The following is a 24,738-nucleotide window of genomic DNA, read 5'->3' as shown; positions in this document are numbered from 1 at the left end:
TTACTACAAGAAATTTGGTAATAGACTACACTAGAAAGACTACGGTTTTTAATAAAACCGTAGTATTTTTACATTTAACTACGATTTTTACAGAAACCGTAGTTAATGGGCGTTTTTTTAAAATATACCTCTACAGTTTTGTAAAAACCGTTGTTGTTTGTGTTCTACAACTACGGTTTTAAAAACCGTAGTCTGTGAGCGTGCTTTTTTTTTATAAATAGACTACGGTTATTTTGAACCGTAGTTTATGAGCGTGTTTTTTTTATAAATAGACTACGGTTTTTTTGTACCGTAGTCTATGAGCGTGTTTTTTTTTATAAATAGACTACGGTTATTTTGAACCGTAGTCTATGAGCGTGTTTTTTTTATAAATAGAACGTGTTTTTTTAAATAGACTACGATTATTTTGTACCGTAGTCTATAAGCATTTGTTTTACCGTAGTCTATGAGCATTTTTTTAATAAATAGACTATAGTTATTGGTACTGTAGTCTATGAGACTTTTTTTATTTTTTATAAGGCAGCTTAGGCCCCGTTCGGTTTCTAAAGCCAGGCTAAAAAAATACTTTTTTAAGTGCTTTTCATTTAATAAAGTGTTTGGTTGACCATTTTAAATCAAAATTAGAAATTTTTTAAAAGCAAAAAATTATAAATTAAAAAAGTGTTTTTTTTAAAAAATGTCTACCAAATCTAAACCTCGCATTATTTCATTATTTTGTAGGCCTTTTTTTACAAAGCGGGCTTGAAATTTTTGCAGATCGATGGAAATCACAGATCGATACTCGCAATGCCCTAATCGCATTTATCATCTTCTTTCTCCTCTCCCTCTTCTTTCCCCTATCCCTTTGCTGTAATCGATTCTAAGTTTCAGTCCTTTTCTTAAATCGATTACAGCGCTTTTGATTCTAAGTTTCTCCCCCTTCGTTGTAATGGATTCTAAGAATTAATCGGGTCGAACTTCTTTCTCAGTCATTTTCCATCGCTTTTCGATTTTAAGTTTCTGCTGCCATTTGGAAATCCCATCGAAGAATCTGTAGTTGAGGTTTTAAGGTGAAAAAGGTATTGTTGCATTCTCTGTTTTAAACATAAACGTTATTTTGATTTATAATTTAGTGTATGGTTTCTCTCTTGGCCCTCCAAGTTTTTGTGGTTGTGTTGATAAATGAAAATCATACTCAACCTTCTTAATTTCTTGGTGTTCGATATTTCATGATTGAGAATGAAAATCATACTCAACCTTCTTGGTTTATGATAATCGCACTTGATTTTATTTATTTATTTTAAAAAAGTAAAGTTATCGTAGTTAGCAATTTTAATATGATGTTAGTTTGATTATGTGAATTTATTTACATGTTTTGAAGATACAATACTATAAAACAAATGCTGGCAGTTCAATATTTTGTGAACGGACCCGGTTCATCTGTGATTTCCATCTTATTTTTCACCAAAATGACTCTACCTTGATTCTCCAAGTTTTTATGGTTGTGTTGATAAAGGAGTTTATGGACACACCGTTTATGCCTTGGAAGTGCATTGTATGCCAATTTTGGAATCTTTTTTATTGTGGGTTTATAGAACACCGTTTGTGGGTGGATTCTAAAACCAAAATGTTAAAAATAAAATAAAAATGAAAATTAACACCTTGATTCAGGATTTGTTCTAGTTATTTAGCTTAGTTCATATGCCTTTTGCTCATGTATAGTGGCAGGGAATGGGGTTCTGCTGAGACATGCCAGTCACGAGGAGTGGACTCCTCGAACTTGATTATGGCCATGCTTGACCTTTTACATAATATTTCGAATTTATAATGTAATGAGCATTGATTCAATTATTCAACTGTCGTTAAAACTTTTTTATTCAATCTTCTTTACATAATACAATGTTCAATATCCTTATTTACATTTGATATTGAATTATGGATTATAAAGATTGATAATTTTCAAGTCTAGATAAGAGTATAAAAATCATTTATATTTATATTTTCGAACTTTATACGTCAGTATTGTTGGTTTAACGAATATGTTTCAGATATTTCATTGACATGAACATGATTTCCTCAGTACATTGCCTGATGACAGATTAAGAAAATGTCTTTTTGTAGGTTGTGATATCAGGTCAGTTCAAAGGCGAAGTTAGGTTCTGGTAATGATCAACACATATGATTTGATGCTAATAGTACTTGAAAAGGAAAATTTTCCAGCTCATTGTGGATAATTCACCACGACATCTAATGTTATATAACTTCCGTTTTTATGATGCCAATCATTTTTTCTTGAACCTATTCCTATGTTCATGTATGCATTCCGAAATATATGCCCTTTACATCTAAAAGAGCCTATCATTGTTCAAATTCAGCTACCTAGTCAAGAAACCTCTCATCAACTGAAAAACACTTAATAACTGGTACTACGACACATGATAATGATTGGAATATGTAGTTCCACAAACTTTTTCTTCCCTACTCTCTTCTGTTGAGTTGAAATTATAGTAATTTACATCTGTTTCTTATTGTTATCTTTAATGTAAATCAATTTAAATAATTCAGGCCAACAAAATGGTCCTGGTCCTGGGGAAGAATGTAACTGGGGAAATTATTCTAGAGGAGCTCTTTATACTTTACAGAAGAGTGGCAAAAATGTTAAATGGGTATATATTTTTCCCTTTATTCGTACACATTTGATTCAGGATTTTGACTATAGATTAATTTTATTGAACGATGGAAAGATCTTGGTGCACTAGAGATGAGCACGATGTTAATCCACTCATTCTGATTTTGCTTTATTGGGTAATCACTTTTCTCAACGAATAATATCAGAGTTGTAGTGAACCATATATGTCATCTTTGTGCTGGTGAATGAGTTGAAATGTCTATATTCAATGGCTTATTTATTTAACTCAACCTCAGTTCTTCTGTATTTTAAAGAGCTCATCATTTATTTTTGTAACACATCAATGCGTTATTTCATGTTGTTTGTATAGCTGTATTGTTATCTCTCAGTACAGGACTATCTCTCTTATGATTTTACAGGGTATTGGATTTATTTATGGTGCTGAGGGATTAGACATTTCAGGGCTTAGCTCTTTTGCAGCTGTTAGCATGCTTCTCTTTTTTGGCCGACCGCCTACATGATCATTCAGCTTACCTAATTAGTTTGTTGACTTATTTGTTGTTGTGACAGAGTTGTAAGGCTTTGGTTAAAATTAATTTAGTATCTCTATTGGATTACGTGCTTCTCAGGTTGGTGTGGCATATCTGCTGGCTTTTGAAAGTTCAAATAACCTTAAAGTTGATCCAGAAGAAAATATTGAATATGATAGGTATGGTTGTTTGATGTAGACATTGTAACTTTCCTACCTTTATCAAGCCAGTGAGGATTATGGATATGGTGGTAATCCTTCTAGAAAATAGAGGAAACAACTATTTTTGTTTCTCAGTTTAAATAATTTTCATGGATGCAGGCTGATTGTAAATGAATATCTGGGATTGAAAAATGGCATAATCAATCAGTCAGCCATACTGCTTTCAAGTTATGGATGTTTAACTTGTATGAACTGCAAGGTGAGAGTTTCAACGTGGTTGATTATATTTGCATTTTCTGATTTTCATTGTCCTATCATTAGTTGCATGCTCTGTTCTCTGCAACTGGCGATAACACAAACTTTTAGGTGAATAGAAACTTTTTTCTAATTCCTGTTTTCTTGTGCAGAACAAAGAACACAAAATCGTACATGCTCTAGAAATGAATAGTCAATGTAACATTGGGATGAACAAGAAACTCAAGATTTTACTGGCATTTTCAGGCTTAAAGCAGGCATTGACAACTAATCCTGGATACAATCAACGATTAGAAGAATGTTAAGAAGCTACAAGAATTCTCCTTCAATAAGATCCTTGATCATCCATGGCTCTGAGGTAACAGGGACACTGGTTAGTTTATGTTAGGCTTCTTCTTACATCAGAAGCTAATATGTACTATATGAAGACTATCTTTTGGGTATTTCTAAGGTTTTGCATGCGTACCAACAAGATGGATCTGAACAGAGAAGGCAAGAAATTACTGGTTATTTCCTTACTGAAATCATACTCGCATTGAAAGAGGTACCACCCAATATTTTTCTGAATGGCCACTTCATACCAAGATTTTGTTGATATCTAAAAATTATCTATATCAATGCTAGTTTCTGAAATCAACCTTATCTTTTCCAAAACTATCTATATCAATGCTAGTTTTCCGTTTATCTTGTGTATGATTAGCTATTTACTTCTTAGTTTCTTACGCCCTGTCAACATAGGCCTATAATTGTGTCTTGTAAAGGCCACATGAATTCAGAAGTTATTTTCTTGCTCGTTCTAAATACTTAATCATACTAGAAGAACTTGATTATCACTTCACTGCAGTGCAAATATTTTCCAAATATTCTATGATTCTTATAGGTATAATGCACAAACCTTGAGGTAGGTGATACCTTTTGATTTTTATAGGAGTTATGCTTCTCAGATGAGGGTCTGAATATTTTTTGCCTCTGGTTGCCATATTCTATATACATATTGTCTTGAGAGCATACTAAGAACAGTTTCTAATCCAACCCTTCCTGTAGCTCCAGAAATATTTGCTTGCACTGTTGGGAAGAAGCGAAGAAAGGCTAAATATTATCTTGATGACACTGCTGATGTTGTGAAACTGCTTCGGGGGCTTGCCAGTTTTTCTAATCCAAAGCCTTGATAGCATAGTGAGCGCTTCCAGGTCGAGTTTGATAATGGCTTTTTATAAAGTTTGGTTCTTCAAATTGACTCCTGCTTCTGTGAATTGGTTTTGCCGGCCGAAAAAGGTGAGACATAATCTTAACTTGAAATAGGATGTGAATGATAGGTTGATTTGGGCTTTAAAGAAGGCCTATTCTAGGATTTTGTAATAATCAAAACAATGGAAAGTGAATACAGCAAAGCCAAATTATATTCAAGTTATACTGTAAGCTGTTCATATTTTCATATATTAGTTTCAGTCAAATTTGCTACAATGCATTTTTGAATGCTTTAAGTACCTTGCGTTGTCTTCCTATGATTTTGTTTCTGTAATAGTTTAGAGACAATATGCTTTTAGTATGATACTTTTTAGGATTGGTTTAGGCTTCCTGTTTCATCCACCGACTAGCTTAGTACTTTTTCCAAATTGGAATATTGGTTTCTGAATTTCCTTTTCATCATTTATTGTTATGTAGTTTTAAGCCTAAAAAATTAAGCATAAGCTTGAATTATGATTCAATTTTGTGGCCCAGGAAAAATAATTTTTTCTGTCAAACTTGACTTGAAGTAATTTCAAATGTATCAGAGCTCTGAGTCATTTTCGTTGTGTATATATAGGACTTGTAAGTATGTGAATCGGCCAGAATAGTCAGGACTGAACACCTTTGTTTGAACTCCATCAAAATTCTGTCTGACTATATTTTTGGTTGATAAAACAGGAAAACTGACAGCCCTGGATGGTGAATAGATTCAAGTTATGTTCGATCCGTCAGAACTCAAAGTTGGAGGATGGGAATTCAAATATGGTGGTGAGAGTGATAAGTTAGGCTTGGAAATGGTTTCGGAGGTGCTCTCTTCGCCTTTGAAAGATGCTAACCGTTCCCATGAAAACATAAGATTCAAATTTTAATTTTTAAATTTTTAGTCATTGTGATACTAAAATATTTTATAATAAATTTTATTTTTGAATTTTGTGCACTTTATAAAATTGAATAATTGTATATTAATTTTTTATTAATTTTTTTTTTATTTTTAGTTGACAAAAGACAAGGGTGGAAAAACGTTGTCTATTGTATGTTTAAAACCGTAGTTTTTTACGACAAAAGTCTACGGTTTAAAATCGTAGTCTATGACCGCATTTTTAACTACATAGTGTTTAACATCTGTTTTACAACCCCAATTAACTACGTTTTTTCACCGTAGTCTTTCAATGTTTTTGTTGTAATGGTTCCAGTAGAACAATGCTCGTCTGAAAAGCGACAAATAATCCCTTTAAAGAAATGAGCTAGTGAATATCACAATGTAAAAAATAATAGAAGTTGGTTGTTCTACAAGAAATTGATGTTACTGGATCATCTTATTTTACATGCAAGTAAATATAGAAGATGCTAGAAACGTGATCGGTCAATATTTAATTCGATGGATCCAATTTGGAAGATATTATTCTTAAAGAATAACAATAATCTTTATTTCAACAAATTATTATCATATAAATTTTTGGATCGAAATGTTATAATTATGGATGATTATTTTTCTATCAATTTATGCAAAATAATTAGTATCTAGAACCATCATTTGTAAGAATTTTCAATGAGAAACCATTGATAAATGACGTGTGGCAATATGGAGCTAACTTTAGAAAAGCTTCTCAAAATATCTGAAGATAATTATGAAAAAATATTTGCACTTATCATGCATGTGTCGACTTGAAGGTGATATATAAAAAAAATTCATCAAAAATTTTGATACTCAAAATTTCTTTTTTGCCAATTTGGAGATGAAGAAAAGATATTTGATCTCGAATTACATATCTAACTGCAATTTATGCATGGTTAATGACGTGTAGTTTATCTGACACAAAGATTTCAAGTTTTGAACAAAGTCTTGATTTGAGACTCAATTATAACAATATCCTCCTTCCCCAACTCAAAAAAAAAATTATGAAGAAATTATAGTGCATGATTCCAAATTGCTACTCAAATATCTAAAATAACTCCCAATATTCTATAATTATTCAATAAAATGACTTTTGGGAAACTGCGAAATATATTTGGGGAAATTGCAAAAGTGGTCATATGAGTTATATATCAAGATTTTAATATATAGTGCGCTCTCTAGAGAGGAAGAAGTGAGAAAAGTACTAATTAAGAATTAAGAAATGATGCTGAAAAACCATGGTCTTTTATTTATTACAGGAGTACATAACATATATATTTATTACAAGGCTCGTGGTATTTTTCGTACGAGTATATAAATGATGAAAACCAGATATCTATATCATATTAATTGGTTTATCTTAGTGATTATATTCATAGTATTTTCCGACAAGGCAAAGATCATTTTTCTTGGAGGTTGTAATTCCAGGGGACATTTCCATGTCAACATCTTCTTCCTTCATTCCTTTGGGCAACTCCCAGTCAAGCGAGTAGAGAAGATTGGCAAGTGCAAGCTCCACACTTGCAATACCGAAGTTCATCCCAGGACAGCCTCTTCTACCCGATCCGAATGGGAGCAACCCGAAATCTTGCCCTTTGTAGTCGATAGTGCTATTCAAGAATCGTTCGGGAATAAATTCAGTAGGGTTTTCCCAATATTCGGGGTCTAAAGCGATCGCATGAAAATTCACATACACCATGGTTTTTGCTGGGATTTCATATCCATCTATCGTGAACTTTTCCATGGCTTCTTTTGGGACGGACATTGGAATTGGAGGAAACAATCTTAGTGCTTCTTTGATGATTGCTTTCAGATAAGGAAGATTTTGTATATCATCTTCATCTACGTGACCTTTGGCTCCTACAACATTCCGGACTTCTACTTGTGCTTTCTTCATTGCTTGGGGTTTCTTGATGAGAGCCGTCATGGCCCAAACTATCAACGATGCACTTGTATCGGTTCCACCGATGAACACGTTCTATAGTAAAAGTTTCATACACATAATAATCGATCAAGAATCTTGGAAAATTAATTATCATTTGAAGAGTACTTATAGAAATTAATGTGCATTTAAAAGCATAATAAGCATGCATGGGATAAGGGAGACGAAATTAACTCAGTAATCATCAAAATTAAGCTATGAACATTAAGGGGTAAATAACAAATTTAATTTGCTCTATAAGTTAGCACATATAATTTCTTTTTGGATCCTGTTTAGTCTAGTTCGATGAATTGATCTTTGTTTTTTTCACCGAGATGCATGCTCTAGATCATATCAACAATATGCATGCAGTGTAATTATTAGGTGCCATGAAGGAGTTAGGATAAATTTTAAGATGTTTTTTGATCATTTATATATATGATAACTTCTAAATTTTTTGAAAAATAAGTCGTTTGGATGCTAGATCAATATCAAAAAAATATTAGTTAGGGTATCATTTTAGGACCCAATAAAATAAATGACACACAATACATTATAAAAGTAGGAAAAAATTACAATTTTAATCCTATAAGTTGATATGTTGTAGGTTTTAATCCTTCTCATCAAAGTTTATATATTTGAAACAGATTAATTAATGAATGATATCTATATATACATATCCAATCAAAGGAACTTCTATGCTCCATTAGGTGCAAGTGTAACACGTACACCTAATTGATCGTCGCCATTGATTTGGCTTTGGACCACACATGATTTGGCTTTGGACCACATGACACCACGTGGTTGAACAAAAATAATTATTTATATTCAAGACATTTTTAAAAATTTTATAATTTGATAAAATATTTAATTTTGACATCAATCAATAATGCAATGTTAACCAGGGAAATAATTATAATTTCAACCTATGAGCTATCAAAGGACGATTATCCAATTGTACGGCCGGTGATCGCCATGAAGAAAAGTTTGAAACACTTAGGTAGTGTCTACGAGAGCTTTTTAGAAGCATTTCTCAGTTTTTTCGTTAACAAAAATTTGAAATTTTGTGAAATTTTGTTAACGAAAAGTTGAAAAATGCTTCCTAGAAGCTCTTCCAAACACTATCTTAATAACCTATCCGGAATATATATTCTTGGAAAATTATCATTACTCGTCAATTTTGTGAGACAAATATGTCAAACTCTCACCCAACGCATGCTCAAGAAAAAGGTGTTTTTTATGTCAAAAATATATTTTTTGTCATACAAATATGAAATACGTCGATCCATCTGAAGAATATAAATCTGTTTGACCATCTCACACAAAAACATATTCTTAAAAATTAATGTAAAATAACTTGTAAAAAAATTAATGTGAAATTAGTAGCATAAATGGGGTATGGGAACCCACAAATCAGTAATCAGAAGCTATGAAGGAATGCAAACTACAGATTTTGTTATATAAGTTCGCAAACGGTCATATATATGATATATTATCAATATCTTCTATTCTTTTTTTTTTTTTTGAAATATATATCATCATCAATATCTTGAAAATATATAAAGTAGTTGCGATTTAAAAAGCAAAGGTAGATTTGAAAGTCATACCATGAGAATTCCCTTGATATTTTCCCATTCAATGTGAACTGAAGCTGCTTGATCTTGTTTCAACTTAATCAACAAATCAAGAATGTCCCCTTTCATGGAGTCGGGCCGATTTGGATCAAGATGATCATCTATAAGTTCTTGAAAAAAATCATCCAAATCCCTAACATTCTTGTCGAGTCTTGAAATCATCCCGGTTAATTTATCCATCCAACCCAATAAAGGAAAGTAATCACCAAAACAAAAGGCTTTGGATAGTTTCTGAGCTTCTTTAAAAACCAGACCGAATTTTCTTTTACCCAATTCATCGTACTCTTTCCCGAACCCTACTCGACATATGATCCTATTAGTCAAAAAAAAGGCAGCCTGGCTCAAGTTTATGACCTCAGACGAATGGGATTTGTTGATCATATCTTTGATCATTCGCGAAACTTCGTCTTTTCGAATAGGAAGAAATGAAACCACCTGTTTAAGACTAAACAGATGAATCACGCTCAGTTTCCTCATTTCCCTCCAAGTTTCGTTGTAATTAGAGAAAGCAATATCATTGCCATTGTACGAATACTTTTGCAACCCAATAAGTGGTGGCCTGCCTGCGAGTACTAGGTCATTTTTTGTCAAGGCTATTTTGGCTACTCTTGCAGATGAAATTATGATCGTCGGCCGGAAACCGAATCTCAACGACATGAGGGGGCCGTATTTTTTGGCGAGTTGGTGGAGATAGACGTGGGGATGCACCGTGTCGATCTCATGCAAGTTTCCGATCAACGGAAGCCCTTTGGGACCTGGTGGAAGAACACTGCTTTTCTTGCCATTTTTAGGTTTCAAGAGATAATTGAAAAGAAAGATGATTGAGAAAGACAGCACTAGCACTAGGAGAAGAAAATACATTGTATTATAATTATTCTTCCTTTTTTAGATTATAATTTGTAAAGCTGGTTTGTGTTTTTATTAGTGTACTATATATGCTTGTTATTTATAGTTGGGGGACTTTGTATTCCTTGGTTCTTAAAGTCTACGCCATTATATTTTACATAGAAAATCTAACAAATGTAAAGATAATTCGTATATATATAAATATATTTTTATGATGTCTTACTCTTACCTTGAAAATGAAACAATTTAGTGTTAAGCCCATTTGCATTAATAAATTTCAAACGTCAAAGTTAAACCCCATTGACCATTACCTCTTTGTATGAAAAATTGACTTTGTATAAAGAGCTGACACTCGAAGTGATGTCATTACCTCTTTCTATAAATATAATTAAACCCCATTTGCATTAATAAATTTCAAACGTCAAAGTTGGCTTTGTATAAACACAGGAAAAGTCCAATGTCAACATTTGAAATTATTTTAGAAAAGATAAATTTCGAACGCCAAAGTTGATTAAGAGGCCATATTGTTAGCTAGTTTAATCAAATATCTTCAGCCAAAGTTAATTATTGTTAGTTTAACTCGAACAGAAAATTTTGATTCAAAGATTTTATTAATAAGTTAAAAATGAATATTGATTTGATTTAACCTTTGGAATTTGGATTTTCGAGCAATTCAAGTATATATATGTTACGTCACAAGATATTCATGCACTCTATAAAATTTTGTGAATGTATTTTTTTTTGTGGTTGATTGATCATGATTTTCAAAATGCACATCAATCTTCCTTTATATAGAGAATCACTTATTTTGAGTTCCATAAATAATCATCGATATAGATATTGATATTGATAAAATCGTTTGGGTTATGGTACACGTATGATGAAAGTTCACATTGGATTACATATTTTATTTGAAATTACAAAATTATCCTAAATGCATTTTTGAAATAGTTTTTTTTTTTCAAATAAAGTGCATAAATAATTTGTAAAATACAAAGAGAATATGTAACCGAACAACTTGTACGTATAGCATTTTCCAAATCCGTTATATCTACAAAATTGCAAGTTTTTTCTCCCAACATATCATAATCATAGGAAAATTTTGAGGTACGCTTTAGGCTACACGCAAGGCTTACATTTTGCGTGATAAATTACAAACATACACTTGAATTGAATTGCATCTTTTTTATTTTGTTTATTATCGATTACCCTAGAAAAGAAAATATGTCATTTTGGGTGTAATTTGAAGTGTATATCTAGCATGATTCTAAATCATATGTTTTTTCAATAAAATTGCAAGCGTTATCGTCAAAAAATATAAAATACTTTAAAATAGCACCGGTCGATTTAATTTGAGTCTAGTCAAATATGGAAATTCTTTAATTGAGAGTTGTGAATTTATATAACTAATTACCGGTCGATTTAATTTGAGTCTAGTCAAATATGGAAATTCTTTAATTGAGAGTTGTGAATTTATATAACTAATTAGCATACTGTATACGCACGTTACAACCAGGATATGTTACATTATTTTATTATCCATAACGACTTCGATAATCATAATTAAAGTATTAATTTCTACGAATGATTATTTAATCAAAATCATGATTTAATAATAAATATATATATCTAAGTAAATATTAAAATGATATCACATATTAATTATAGTATGTTACCAAAAATATAATATGCATGATTAATATCAAATAAATTGTTTGGACTTTGGAGGACATATAATTTCAACATATATAAAATTGCGTGTTTGGTATTAATTCACGGAATTTATTCTACAGATGAAAGAGACTTCGACCATTGGAAAAAAGGTCCATCAATTATATTTGAGTAGGTTCTTTATAAACAGTCACACAACTCTTTAATTATTTCTGAAACGGATCATACATATTCATGTTTACAATAAAAAGTGATATTTTTTTGCATAAAAATTAATAATATTTCATGAGGTATTTTGATGTGATATTTCCACGAGATTGGTAGTTGCTATGGCCTATGTTTGAATCAAGTAAACACGAATTCTTTGAATTTTTACATATGTAATATAATAATATAATAATATAAAAGACTTGAATTTTGTGGTTACGCGCGCGTTAAATTAATTATATGACAAAATCTAAGAGAATTAAATTCAAACTAGTTTGTGAAAAGGAAAAAGGACGTGCTCCATCTTTTCCAAAGAGGGGCCTGCAAGAAATTTGCGGTGGAATGGTAGAAAAAGAAGGCCGAAATTTTTGAATATTATCCTATTTTTTAAAAAAAATTTGATCGTCTTATTAATTAAATTTTAACATTAATGCAATAGCTTTGCTTCGTCTACAATTTCATTCATTTTTTCATGTGTGATAAGGAGTGTAAGATATTAATGACTAAAATATCCAATACTACGAGAGAATTTTAATGAAAACGAACTAAAATTGCAACAAAAGCAATTTCTGCTTGCGCACAGGGGCATAAGCGAGTTGGTAAGGCCTGAGGTGACGTGGAAAAAAATCCCCAGCTTTGCGGGTTCGATCCTTGTGTGAAGCATATTCCCTACTGAAATATTGTAGGGTATGCTCTGGAGGTTGACCATGTTGCTCCATCTTAAGTTTCTGTCACTCGTGCACATCTCTCGATTTAACCACGAATGACCCAATGAGTCTCTGGGATGAGGTCCCCTTCGAGGTCAATTTTTTTTTTAAAAAAAAAAAAAAAACAATTCCTGTTTTTCAGTGTATTGAGATTGAACTTTGATTAGAGAGATAAGAAAGATTGAAATTCGAAAGGTTGAAAAATAATCTTGCGGGCTTACATATTTAATTAAAATATATTTATGGATTTTTATCTTGAAAGATAGACCTCAAAAATTGATCGGCTTACATATTTAATTAAATGCATTTATGAATTTTTATCTTGAAAGATAGAACCCAAATAATTGATCTACTTAAGTTAAATTTTATCGGGTTTGAAATATCGAATTTAAACATGGACAATTATCTTGAAAAATAGAACTCAAATAAGTGATCTACTTAAGTTAAATTTTATCGGGTTTGGAGTATCGAATTTAAACGTGGACAGAAAGAGTGCATATTAATCTTGAAAATTTCAATAATTACATGACCAATTTTATTATTTTCCAAAGAAGAACGGGATATTGGCCTCAAGATCAAGTAAAGTTATTTGAAAACACATAATTGCACAGTAGAGGGAAGTTTGAAATTTTAATAAAATAGTTGGCTTAATATATTTTTATTAAAATAACCCGATTTATAATGATATTACTCAATAAAATGATTACCCTGACCGAGCCAAGGAAGATGAATCCAAGCTAATGGAATCTACAACCAAAAGCAAAAGTGTTAAAAGGGGCCGGAAGGTGTTCCGGCGTATCCCCTCCTACGCTCAAATCAGATGTTAGGATAACAAAATATAGTGAGCGATGTGTGTGCACTCGAAAGAAATTGGAATCCTTTATAATGAAATCAAACCTAGTATTTGTAGGAGAGATTTCCAGATTTGGTGCCGCCTTTCCATAATTAAAACCCGAGGATATAGGGATTGCAATCTTGTGAATCTCGGCTATAATCTCTATAGTGACCCACTTCGTGATCACCAACTAATCAAAACCTTTAGCATGCAATTATTCAATAATTAATCTAAATCACATTAAATGCGGAACTTAAAATAAGGCAATACAAGAAAGTAAAGTCTAGTGGTCAACTCTGCTATCCAGTCTTGGTCACCACCTAATCTTCTTGACCTCAGGAGTAACAAACTGCATCTTTCCCATTGAATGGGGTATCCAGATAACAAAAAATAACCGGAAGTGAGCATAAAATGTTCAGTACGAGAGAATGAGTATACACTATTTATGCGCATGAATGAAAATGAACTGGGTACCAAGACACTCAGGTCAAGAAACTAGCTCATAGACCGGGCCCAGAGTATATAGTGTTGGAAAACGGTGTTCAGATCAATTAGAATTGATACCCGGTGCAGCGGAAGTTTAAAAATTTATTTTTATTAATATGGAACGATTCCATATCTGGGTATCAAAACTTTTACGATTAAATTCACACAAGTAAAACAAATAATCACAATTAATATTTTACCTTAAATCTCGAAACGAGATAATGGACTCCAACAGAATTTAATCTGCTCTTCTTGTAAATCCCGGGAACTGATGGCGTCACGATCAATCACCGGAATAAGGTCCACGAACAGAAAACAGAAACCCTCTGATTGACTGCACTAGAAATCAATCAGAAGTTTTGCGTAGAGAATAAACAGATATGATCTGTTAATTCAGAATTGTAATTTTTCACAAAAATCACAATCCGAATTTTCTCAAAAAGGAGCAAGGATTTTCGAAAAACCCTTAGAAAATAATATGCAGTGTTCGAAAATTAAGACTGAATCACACACAATTTTCGAACCCACTACATGTATTTATAGATAATTTCTAGACTAGGTTAAGTTATAATTGTGTTAGGACTCTAACTCCTTAAAGCCCACAATCCATAACTTAAGCCCAACAAGCCAAGCCCGTTGTTCTAAAAAATTAATATAAAATTCATCGTGACTCCGATTGATAAACTGATTTCACCAATGTGCACAGAAACCATTTCTGCATCTTTTAGAGTCAAGATAATTTTTCTGAATCCGAATTCAGTGATTTCCAAAAATGCTCATCCCTATGTCATTTTAGAAATCTAACTCCCTTTAGTTAAGAAGTCCAACTTCTCTTTCATTAAATTTAACTCTTTAAATTTAACTATCTCTACGGGGTTTTAGTAATCCATTACTTGTGTAACCCTCAATGGTTCAGGAATACAGCTAGCCGTGGGCTCACAACTCCTTGTGACTCGGAACAATAATTTCCGACTTACCCATCGAATCATGGTAAGAGCGCCTAGCAACATCGCCCCATGATTCCCTAGGTATTACTGATAGTGCCTGCAAGAACCAGTAGATTTTGGTTAGCGTACAGTACGGTCCCTTCATCCATATATCCCGATCGAATCAACAACCATTGGTATATCGAGAGTCGTTCAAAATTCGATAACTATGCATTACATCTTGAAGATCAAATAGTGACATCGCATGGTGAATCCTTGACAACAAAGCATCGAATCCTATATGTGTCGTAACTGTACCCAATCCCGACACCTGATGACCCCAATAGAGTCGGTAAACGAGTCAAAGTACAGTACTAGCATATAGAGTCTCAATGATGTTTCAAGTAATAAGGACTAATGGTGTACAACCAAAACCGCGGACTTTATCCACTCGATAAGTGATAACCACTTGGAAAGTCCGAATAGGGTAATTCGATCATTCATCATATGAATATCCATTTGCATGCTTTGAACATCTCTATGTTCTATACCAATGAAACGTGGTACTCGGCATCGCAAATGCTAGTCTCAATCTCGAGCGATCATTATCCTTATTTGCGGACGGCTCAATCGACTAGGAACAGTTTAGAATATACAGTGACTATAAGATGTGTTTCATGATAGCCATCCCCATGTGCTACCACATCTTACATACACTATAGTATATTCAAGGTCTTTATCAAAACAACAATAGTATATCATAATATAACAATATGAAGAAAGATAATGTCAATGCCATTATAAAAGTTATTAAACAAAATATTGTTTTACATAGAGTCATCAAAGCCCTTAGCCACAAGTTGGCTAACCGGGCACCCACTCTTTCAATCTCCCACTTGCCCTAAAGCCAACTAGTCATACTACGTAATCCCATTGCTTCGCGATGTTTGTCAAACAATGGTCCTGGCAAGGGCTTAGTAAGCGGATCAGCGATATTGTCTGTAGAGGCCACTCTCTCGACACTGATGTCTCCTCTTTCCACAATCTCCCGGATGATGTGGTATTTCCTCAGTACGTGTTTGGACTTCTGATGAGACCTTGGCTCCTTTGCCTAAGCAACGGCACCCGTATTGTCACAGTACATCGGGACTGGACCAACAGCTTCAGGAATTACACCCAACTCTTGGATGAATTTCCTTATCCAAACCGCCTCTTTAGCAGCATCTGATGCTGCAATGTATTCTGCCTCAGTGGTGGAATCCGCTGTGGTGTCTTGCTTGGAACTCTTCCAAGAGACAGCACCGCCATTGAGCACGAATACAAATCCAGAGGTTGATTTCGAGTCATCCACGTCACATTGGAAGCTAGAGTCGGTGTAGCCTTCCAACTTCAATTCTCTTCCTCCATAAACCATGAATATATTCTTAGTCCTTCGCAAGTACTTAAGAATATCCTTCACGGCTTTCCAATGCATTTGACCGGGATTGGCTTGATATCTGCTCGTGACGCTCAGAGCATAGGCCACATCCGGTCTGGTAGATATCATCCCATACATGATACTACCAATGGCTGACGCATATGGTATGTGTGTCATCTTCTCTATCTCTTCGTCAGTCTTGGGATACATAGACTTGGATAAAGAAACTCCATGACACATAGGTAGATGTCCTCTCTTGGACCCATCCATTGAAAACCTTTTCAATATGGTTTCGATGTAGGTTGATTGAGTAAGTCCTATCATTCTCTTAGATCTATCTCTATAGATCTGTATCCCTAGAATATAGGAGGCCTCACCCAAATCCTTCATCGAGAATCTACCTGATAACCATATCTTTGTTGACTGCAACATCCCTACGTCATTCCCCATGAGTAGGATGTCATCAACATAAAGTACTAAGAATGTTACCGCATCCTTAACTACTTTCTTGTACACGCATGGTTCCTCCGGGTTCTTGATGAAACCAAAATCCTTTATTGTTTCATCAAATTTCTGGTTCCAACTTCTTGATGCTTGTTTGAGACCATAAATTGATCTCTGAAGCTTGCATACCTTATGCTCGCTTCCCATGGATGTGTATCCCTCAGGCTGCATCATATAGATCTCTTCCTTAATGTTTCCATTAAAAAAAGGAGTCTTTACATCCATTTGCCATATCTCATAGTCATACCATGCTGCTATGGCAATAAGGATTCTTATGGACTTGAACTTTGCGACTGGTGAAAAGGTTTCATCATAGTCAACTCCTTGTCTTTGAGTATAACCTTTTGCCACCAATCGTGCCTTGTAGGTCAATACCTTTCCGTCAGGCCCAAGCTTTTTCTTGTAGATCCATTTGCACCCTATTGGAACAATTCCATCGGGAGGATCTACTAAAGACCAAACTTGGTTAGAATGCATCGAATCTATTTTCGATTGCATAGCTTCAAGCCATAAATTTGAATCCGCATCAGAAATTGCTTCCTTGAAGTTTCTTGGATCACATCCAATGTCGGGTTCACTTTGATCCCCTTCAAGAAGAAGACCATATCTTATAGGAGGCCTAGAAGTCCTTTCGGATCTCCTAGTAATAGGCGTGTCTTGTGATGATTCTTGAGGTGTAAGATCGCTATTTTGTATCTCGGGTTCTTCTCGAATTTCTTCGAGTTCCATCATCTTGCCTTTCTTATCCAATAAGAACTCCTTCTCCAAGAAGGTGGCATTCCTTGAAACAAACACTTTTGTTTCATTAGGATGATAGAAATAATATCCGATTGAATTCTTCGGATACCCCACAAAATAACATAAGGAAGATCGACTATCCAACTTATCTCCCACTGTCTGCTTCACGTAAGCAGGACATCCCCAAATCCTCAAGTACGAATACTTAGGAGCTTTGCCATTCCATAACTCGTATGGTGTTTTATTTACTGCTTTAGTGTGGACGTTGTTTAACAACAATAGCACCGTTTCAAGCGCGTAGCCCCAAAATGAAGGTGGTAGCTCAGTGAAGCTCATCATGGATCGAACCATGTCCAACAAAGTTCGATTGCGACGCTCCGAAACACCATTAAGCTGAGGTGTCATAGGAGGAGTCCACTGAGAGAGAATCTCATTCTCTTTTAGATAGTAAAAAAACTCGGTATTTAAGTATTCTCCACCTCGATCCGATCGAAGTGCCTTAATACTTTTACCTAGTTTGTTTTCTACTTCAGCCTTGAATTCTTTGAACCTTTCAAATGCTTCAGACTTATATTTCATTAAATATAAATACCCATACCTAGAATGATCATCAGTAAAGGTAATGAAGTAGGTGTTGCCACATTTAGTACCAATCCTAAATGGACCGCAAACATCTATATGGATCAAATCCAACAGATTTTGACTACGCTCAGGTTTCCCTTTGGAAGGAGATTTAGTCATTTTTCCCTTTAGGCAGGACTCACAAGTAGGTAGAGAGTTAATATCAGACGTATCAAACATGCCCTCTCCCACTAGCTTGTTCATCCTCCTTGAGAAAATATGACCTAGCCTAGCATGCCAAAGGTTTGCCGGGTTTTGACTATCGTCCTTCCTTTTAATTGTTGTTACCGGTTTATCAACATAATTAATTGGAACGTCTTTTAATTTTAAGCTATATAGATCGTTTTCAAGTTGTCCATTTCCAATCAAACATTCATTCTTGTAAATATTGCAAATCCCATTTACAAAATTGCAAGAAAAACCATCTCTATCAAGCATAGAAATAGATATAATGTTTTTGACCAAATCCGGAACATATAAAACATCTCTAAAAAATAACTTAAAATTGTTCTGCAAAACTAAATAAATGTCTCCTATAGCTTTGGCTTCGACTCTAGAACCATTCCCGAGCCTTAGCTGGGTCTCACCCATCCTTAGCTTACGACTTCTTGTCATTACCTGCAAATCATTGCAAATATGAGATCCACATCCGGTATCCAATACCCAAGAAGAAGTATTAAGCGAAACATTTATTTCAATGTAAAACATACCCTTTGCAGTTCGCAACTGTTCGAGGTATTCCTTGCAGTTACGTTTCCAATGACCGGATTTCTTGCAGTAATGGCAAACGTTTTCATCTTTTATCTCAATTGAAGCCTTGGCCTTTCCCTTCTTATTTGGTACAATCTTCTTGGGCGGGGCAGAACGTTTCTTACCCTTTTCACTTGGTCCTTTCTTAGAGTTAGAAGAGGAGCCAACCAAGAGTGCCGGTTTATCCTTCTTTAGTGTGGCTTCATAAGTCACAAGCATATTGATCATCTCTTCAAGGGTGACCTCTATCTTGTTCATATTGAAGTTCATCACAAAGCCGTCAAATGACGAAGGAAGTGAAAGAAGTAACAAGTCCACATTGAGTTCATGATCTAATGTCAGTTCGAGTTTTACCAACTTTTCAATGAGCCCAATCATGTGTACCCCATGCTCACGGACCGAAGTCCCATCTCGCATGCGGCAAGTCATGAGCTCTTTGACATTCGCAAATTTCTCGGCCCTTGACTGAGCTCCAAAAAGTTCCTTGAGTGCGCTGTGAATGTCAGCAGCATTCACCGCATCCTCAAATCGCCTCTGGAGTTCATCAGACATTGATGCTAGCATATAACTCTTTGCCTTGACATCATGGTCCCACCAATCGTCAAGCTTTTTCAACTCTTCCAGACTAGTGTTAGCCGGGGCTTCCTTCGGAGGACGCTTCTCTAACACGTAGAAAGCCTTCTCTGAATTTAGAATGATTTTTAACTTACGGAACCATTCCGTATAGTTAGAGCCAGTCAACTTGTTTTGATCGAGAATTGAGAGTAGTGGATTACGCGAATTCATAGTAATGAAATACTGAAAAGGAAACAGACAATAATCAGTGATTTGTTCAATTAATTTACTAAGACATAAAATATGGCAAATTTCATTTTATGAATTACACTCCCACTATTTTGACGATTTCACTACCCTCTAGTGAAAACGAGAAACATTTTCTTTAGTGGAAACATGGAGTCCAATTGACAAACTATGGTCCCGAATAATATCAGCCAACCATAATTTTCAAAAGGTAGAACCCAATTGCTTCCAAAGCAACCTCCATGTTTTTACCTCATGTCCAATAAGGGCCCAATAATATGACGCCGTTTATTGTGACATGTCAAGATGACCCATCAATATTAAGTTGTGATGGACGGTCGCCATGTGGATCCCCAATAATATGAGCCAATCCCATGGGAGTTCCACCCAACTTACAACATGTGTCGATCCAATGTACAACTTTCCGACGAACGGGCCCCCCTAATAATAAGAGCCGGACCGTATCCGCGGGTAGCATCACATACATTGATCGTTGATGGAAGGTAGGAATATTTAAACAATATTTAAAATTCCCTTTTGTTTATCTTGATATCAATTTTAAATCATATTTAAAATGAGGGATTTTATTTTGAAAATTTGTCTCATCATGCAATTTATGTATGCTTGCGGGATTCATACAATTTATGTCTAAACATGCATACATCAATAATATCATATATTATTTAAGGATGATCGATCCCATTTACTAATCGACCCGTGGTTGCCAATCACGAGTCTAAGTCCAATCCTAGGTGATATGCAAGTATGCAATCCTATTACATTGAGCTTCCAATTTACATTTCTTCGTCTTCATTGTCTGCTGGGCCCACCATTTCTTCAAAACATTATCTCCCACTAAGTCTAATAAATTTACAATAAATTTCGATGACAAATATGGGATACATTTTTAGGGGTGGGAACGGGCCATAAACCAGGCCCACTTTTATTACATATGACAATCATATTGGGCTATAAACCAAGCCCATTAATAAACACCAACAACAATAAGACAAATGTAAATCACCTAACATACACCTAAAATATTGGTCATGGCAATCGATCATCCTTTTATCCAATAATTAATTCAATAATTAAAATAATTGGATAAACATGCAATGGCATCATAATTAAAAAGATAAAATCATATTTTATCTTATGCATCCATAAGATCATATCTTATTATCAATTGTACCAAAATAATTATTTTTATAAAATTTAATTTAACGGATAAAATTTATAAATTTTCCAAAAATTCAAATTTATCCAAAAATCAATTTTAAAAATTTCGGACTCGAACAATTCGATCCGATGCCTCGTGATCTAATCAAAAACAATTTTCGATCGGATCAAACACTCGAATTTCAAAAATTCAAAATTTTAAAAAATTAAAATTTTAATTTCTCGGGCTGCCCGGGACAATCCCGGGCAGCCCGTCGCTGCCCATTGGGCAGCGCCGTGAGCTGTCCTGGGCAGCGACAATCGCTGCCCTGGGCAGCAATCCGATCGCTGCCCGTGTTTTGCCCGTCAAAAATTTAATTTTAAAAATTTGTTTTGTTTCAAAAACCGAGGCTTAAAAATTTTGTACAATCGATTAATTTAATCGTTTGATCTGAGCAACCTGGCTCTGATACCACTGTTGGAAAACGGTGTTCAGATCAATTAGAATTGATACCCGGTGCAGCGAAAGTTTAAAAATTTATTTTTATTAATATGGAACGATTCCATATCTGGGTATCAAAACTTTTACGATTAAATTCACACAAGTAAAACAAATAATCACAATTAATGTTTTACCTTAAATCTCGAAACGAGATAATGGACTCCAACAGAATTTAATCTGCTCTTCTTGTAAATCCCGGGAACTGATGGCGTCACGATCAATCACCGGAATAAGGTCCACGAACAAAAAAAAGAAACCCTCTGATTGACTGCACTAGAAATCAATCAGAAGTTTTGCGTAGAGAATAAACAGATATGATCTGTTAATTCAGAATTGTAATTTTTCACAAAAATCACAATCCGAATTTTCTCAAAAAGGAGCAAGGATTTTCGAAAAACCCTTAGAAAATAATATGCAGTGTTCGAAAATTAAGACTGAATCACACACAATTTTTGAACCCATTACATGTATTTATAGATAATTTCTAGACTAGGTTAAGTTATAATTGTGTTAGGACTCTAACTCCTTAAAGCCCACAATCCATAACTTAAGCCCAACAAGCCAAGCCCGTTGTTCTAAAAAATTAATATAAAATTCATCGTGACTCCGATTGATAAATTGATTTCACCAATGTGCACAGAAACCATTTCTGCATCTTTTAGAGTCAAGATAATTTTTCTGAATCCGAATTCAGTGATTTCCAAAAATGCCCATCCCTATGTCATTTTAGGAAATCTCACTCCCTTTAGTTAAGAAGTCCAACTTCTCTTTCATTAAATTTAACTCTTTAAATTTAACTATCTCTACGGGGTTTTAGTAATCCATTACTTGTGTAGCCCTCAATGGTTCAGGAATACAGCTAGCTGTGGGCTCACAACTCCTTGTGACTCGGAACAACAATTTCCGACTTACCCATCGAATCATGGTAAGAGCGCCTAGCAACATCGCCCCATGATTCCTTAGGTATTACTGATAGTGCCTGCAAGAACCAGTAGATTTTGGTTAGCGTACAGTACGGTCCCTTCATCCATATATCCCGATCGAATCAACAACCATTGGTATATCGAGAGTCGTTCAAAATTCGATAACTATGCCTTACATCTTGGAGATCAAATAGTGACATCGCATGTGTTACTAGGATAACCAATTAACCTAAAACACATCATGTACTCTGGCCAGAGATTCGTCACACTAATATCTCCTCAGTTCGCATAGGATATCCACACTCGCAAGTATGTGGTGAATCCTTGAAAACAAAGCATCGAATCCTATATGTGTCGTAACTGTACCCAATCCCGATACCTGATGACCCCAATAGAGTCGGTAAACGAGTCAAAGTACAGTACTAGCATATAGAGTTTCAATGATGTTTCAAGTAATAAGGACTAATGGTGTACAACCAAAACCGCGGACTTTATCCACTCGATAAGTGATAACCACTTGGAAAGTCCGAATAGGGTAGTTCGATCATTCATCATATAAATATCCATTTGCATGCTTTGAACATCTCTATATTCCATACCAATGAAACGTGGTACTCGGCATCGCAAATGCTAGTCTCAATCTCGAGCGATCCTTATCCTTATTTGCGGACGGCTCAATCGACTAGGAACAGTTTAGAATATACAGTGACTATAAGATGTGTTTCATGATAGCCATCCCCATGTGCTACCACATCTTACATACACTATAGTATATTCAAGGTCTTTATCAAAACAACAATAGTATATCATAATATAACAATATGAAGAAAGATAAAGTCAATGCCATTATAAAAGTGTAAATTATATTAAACAAAAGATTGTTTTACATAGAGTCATCAAAGCCCTTAGCCACAAGTTGGCTAACCGGGCACCCACTCTTTCATATAGCACGCTGCGCCGTCGCCTCAGGAGGTGGCTCATATACCCAGTGGATAATGGTGACCTGATACTAGTACTTGTGTCCAATCATCACGGTGACTTGACACAAGACTTACATATCCAACCAACCTCAAACTCGTTGGGTGAGCACCCTACTACAGGATACCTCTAAGGTAAAGACTCAATATGCTCATGTATGCAACATACAATCATGACATGCTGTATATAAAGGCATATAAAACATGCAATCACATAATCCATGTAAACAAATAATGCATGCATACTCAATCTGGATATCTCGAATAATACTTATGTACCTTTCTAAGGCAGATTCTAGAAGCTTCCCTCTAGGTCCAAGCCTACCATGCAGCATTACAATGCATAAATACTATGCATTATCTAATCATGTCAAACATTACCTAACAGGCTCTAAAAACCTTAATTAAACTATAGTCTACTCCCTATTTACTATAGGGAATGACCGCTTAAATCGGTGTGATAGAAATCTACTGGCAAGCGTACCAGGTCAATTAATAGTAAAGTGGACAAAGGTCCTGATATCGAACCCACAGGGACTGTATATGTATAAATACCAAAATATGATTATTCATACTTAATCTATATTAATCAATAAAAGTGATGAAAATTCAGATTTTTAATTAAAAGAAATTAAATTTCAAATAAAGTTCCTGAAAACACAGCAGAGATTTTGGATTAAATTCAATATAAGAAAAGCTCGATCAAGGACACACATAGGTACCAGACATGTTATGTAACAAGTAGTCAATTCAGGACTCAGAGTTAATCTTAAATTACGGAAATTCTCCTAACTTATTCGAAGGTCTATTTCTATAACAATCAAACCTAGCTATTCAAATATTAACGGATTAATATTTCGTAATTCTAATCAAATTTGAATGCATAAAGAATTGTGAAAATTCAGTTTACACCTAAACCGCACACTGAAACCGAATTTTATTTCTAGTCGATTTTACCATGTGTTGATTATCAAAGTGATCAAAATCAATTCCTACTCTATCGACTTAGAATCGATTAACATGCAAGCAAATAACTGGCCAGATCATTCACAAAATAAATATAAATTTGATAATCAATAAAATAAAATCAAGTCTAAAAAATCTCAAATAAAAATTCAAATTTTCTACATAAATTTGTCTGGCTCAATCACGTGGTCTTGATCGAAAAGGAGAAAACTACTCAAAGTTCAACATGATTCATAAACAAAAATTTTTAATCCAAAACATCCACCAAAAATAAAAAATAAAAGAAAGGAAGAAGAATAGATTGAGAGTATGATGTTGGCCGCCTCTTTTCTTCAAAAGTGTTGCATAACCCTTAATCTAATGAATAAGTCGGTATTTAAATGGCCAAAAATTCCCAAAAGATAATATCCTTCCCGAGCAAGAATTTTCCAAAAATAAAAACTTTGTACGCATGGCTCGCTTGAGCGGA

At 34.4% G+C, this 24,738-nt stretch overlaps 2 protein-coding genes across 16 annotated transcripts; one reads left to right on the top strand and one right to left on the bottom strand.

The window, feature by feature from the left end:
- The first annotated feature begins 767 nt into the window (after window positions 1–767).
- On the top strand, window positions 768–5,746 carry LOC140863264 (galacturonokinase-like). Of its 15 annotated transcripts, XR_012143878.1 has the most exons (10): window positions 768–1,058; window positions 2,101–2,141; window positions 2,545–2,645; window positions 3,028–3,090; window positions 3,238–3,317; window positions 3,459–3,558; window positions 3,707–3,912; window positions 4,006–4,098; window positions 4,599–4,829; window positions 5,463–5,746. XR_012143878.1 is itself a non-coding variant. In XM_073266571.1 (7 exons), exons 1-4 carry the CDS (start codon window positions 3,016–3,018, stop codon window positions 3,804–3,806), a joined length of 261 nt encoding a protein of 86 aa, XP_073122672.1. In that variant the 5' UTR covers window positions 2,655–3,015; the 3' UTR covers window positions 3,807–3,912; window positions 4,006–4,098; window positions 4,599–4,829; window positions 5,463–5,746. The 15 variants fall into 15 exon arrangements, 4 of the variants coding, with proteins under 4 accessions (XP_073122672.1, XP_073122669.1, XP_073122670.1 ...); XR_012143881.1 differs by lacking the exon at window positions 2,545–2,645; XR_012143879.1 differs by lacking the exon at window positions 3,028–3,090.
- Window positions 5,747–7,014: 1,268 nt separating this feature from the next.
- On the bottom strand, window positions 7,015–10,154 carry LOC140864296 (cytochrome P450 83B1-like). Its single transcript, XM_073268391.1, has 2 exons — window positions 9,208–10,154; window positions 7,015–7,657 (listed from the first exon to the last, which is right to left on the bottom strand). Exons 1-2 carry the CDS (start codon window positions 10,093–10,095, stop codon window positions 7,040–7,042), a joined length of 1,506 nt encoding a protein of 501 aa, XP_073124492.1. The 5' UTR covers window positions 10,096–10,154; the 3' UTR covers window positions 7,015–7,039.
- Window positions 10,155–24,738: the final 14,584 nt, after the last annotated feature.

Source organism: Henckelia pumila, chromosome 4 (genome assembly GCF_033568475.1).
Source record: "Henckelia pumila isolate YLH828 chromosome 4, ASM3356847v2, whole genome shotgun sequence".
NCBI classification, from domain to species: domain Eukaryota; kingdom Viridiplantae; phylum Streptophyta; class Magnoliopsida; order Lamiales; family Gesneriaceae; genus Henckelia; species Henckelia pumila.
The sequence above is the reverse complement of the archived record's forward strand: the minus strand, read 5'-3'. Positions and strand labels throughout refer to the sequence as shown.

Excerpts from the sequence above, each read along its gene's own strand:
- LOC140863264 (XM_073266568.1), top strand. The coding sequence starts at position 3,016 with ATGATTTTACAGGGTATTGGATTTATTTATGGTGCTGAGGGATTAGAC. Across the intron at positions 3,091-3,237 it reads GGCTTAGCTCTTTTGCAGCT|GTTGGTGTGGCATATCTGCT; the intron begins GTTAGCATGCTT and ends CGTGCTTCTCAG. Across the intron at positions 3,318-3,458 it reads GAAAATATTGAATATGATAG|GCTGATTGTAAATGAATATC; the intron begins GTATGGTTGTTT and ends TCATGGATGCAG.
- LOC140864296 (XM_073268391.1), bottom strand. The coding sequence starts at position 10,095 with ATGTATTTTCTTCTCCTAGTGCTAGTGCTGTCTTTCTCAATCATCTTT. Across the intron at positions 7,658-9,207 it reads ATATCAAGGGAATTCTCATG|AACGTGTTCATCGGTGGAAC; the intron begins GTATGACTTTCA and ends CTTTTACTATAG.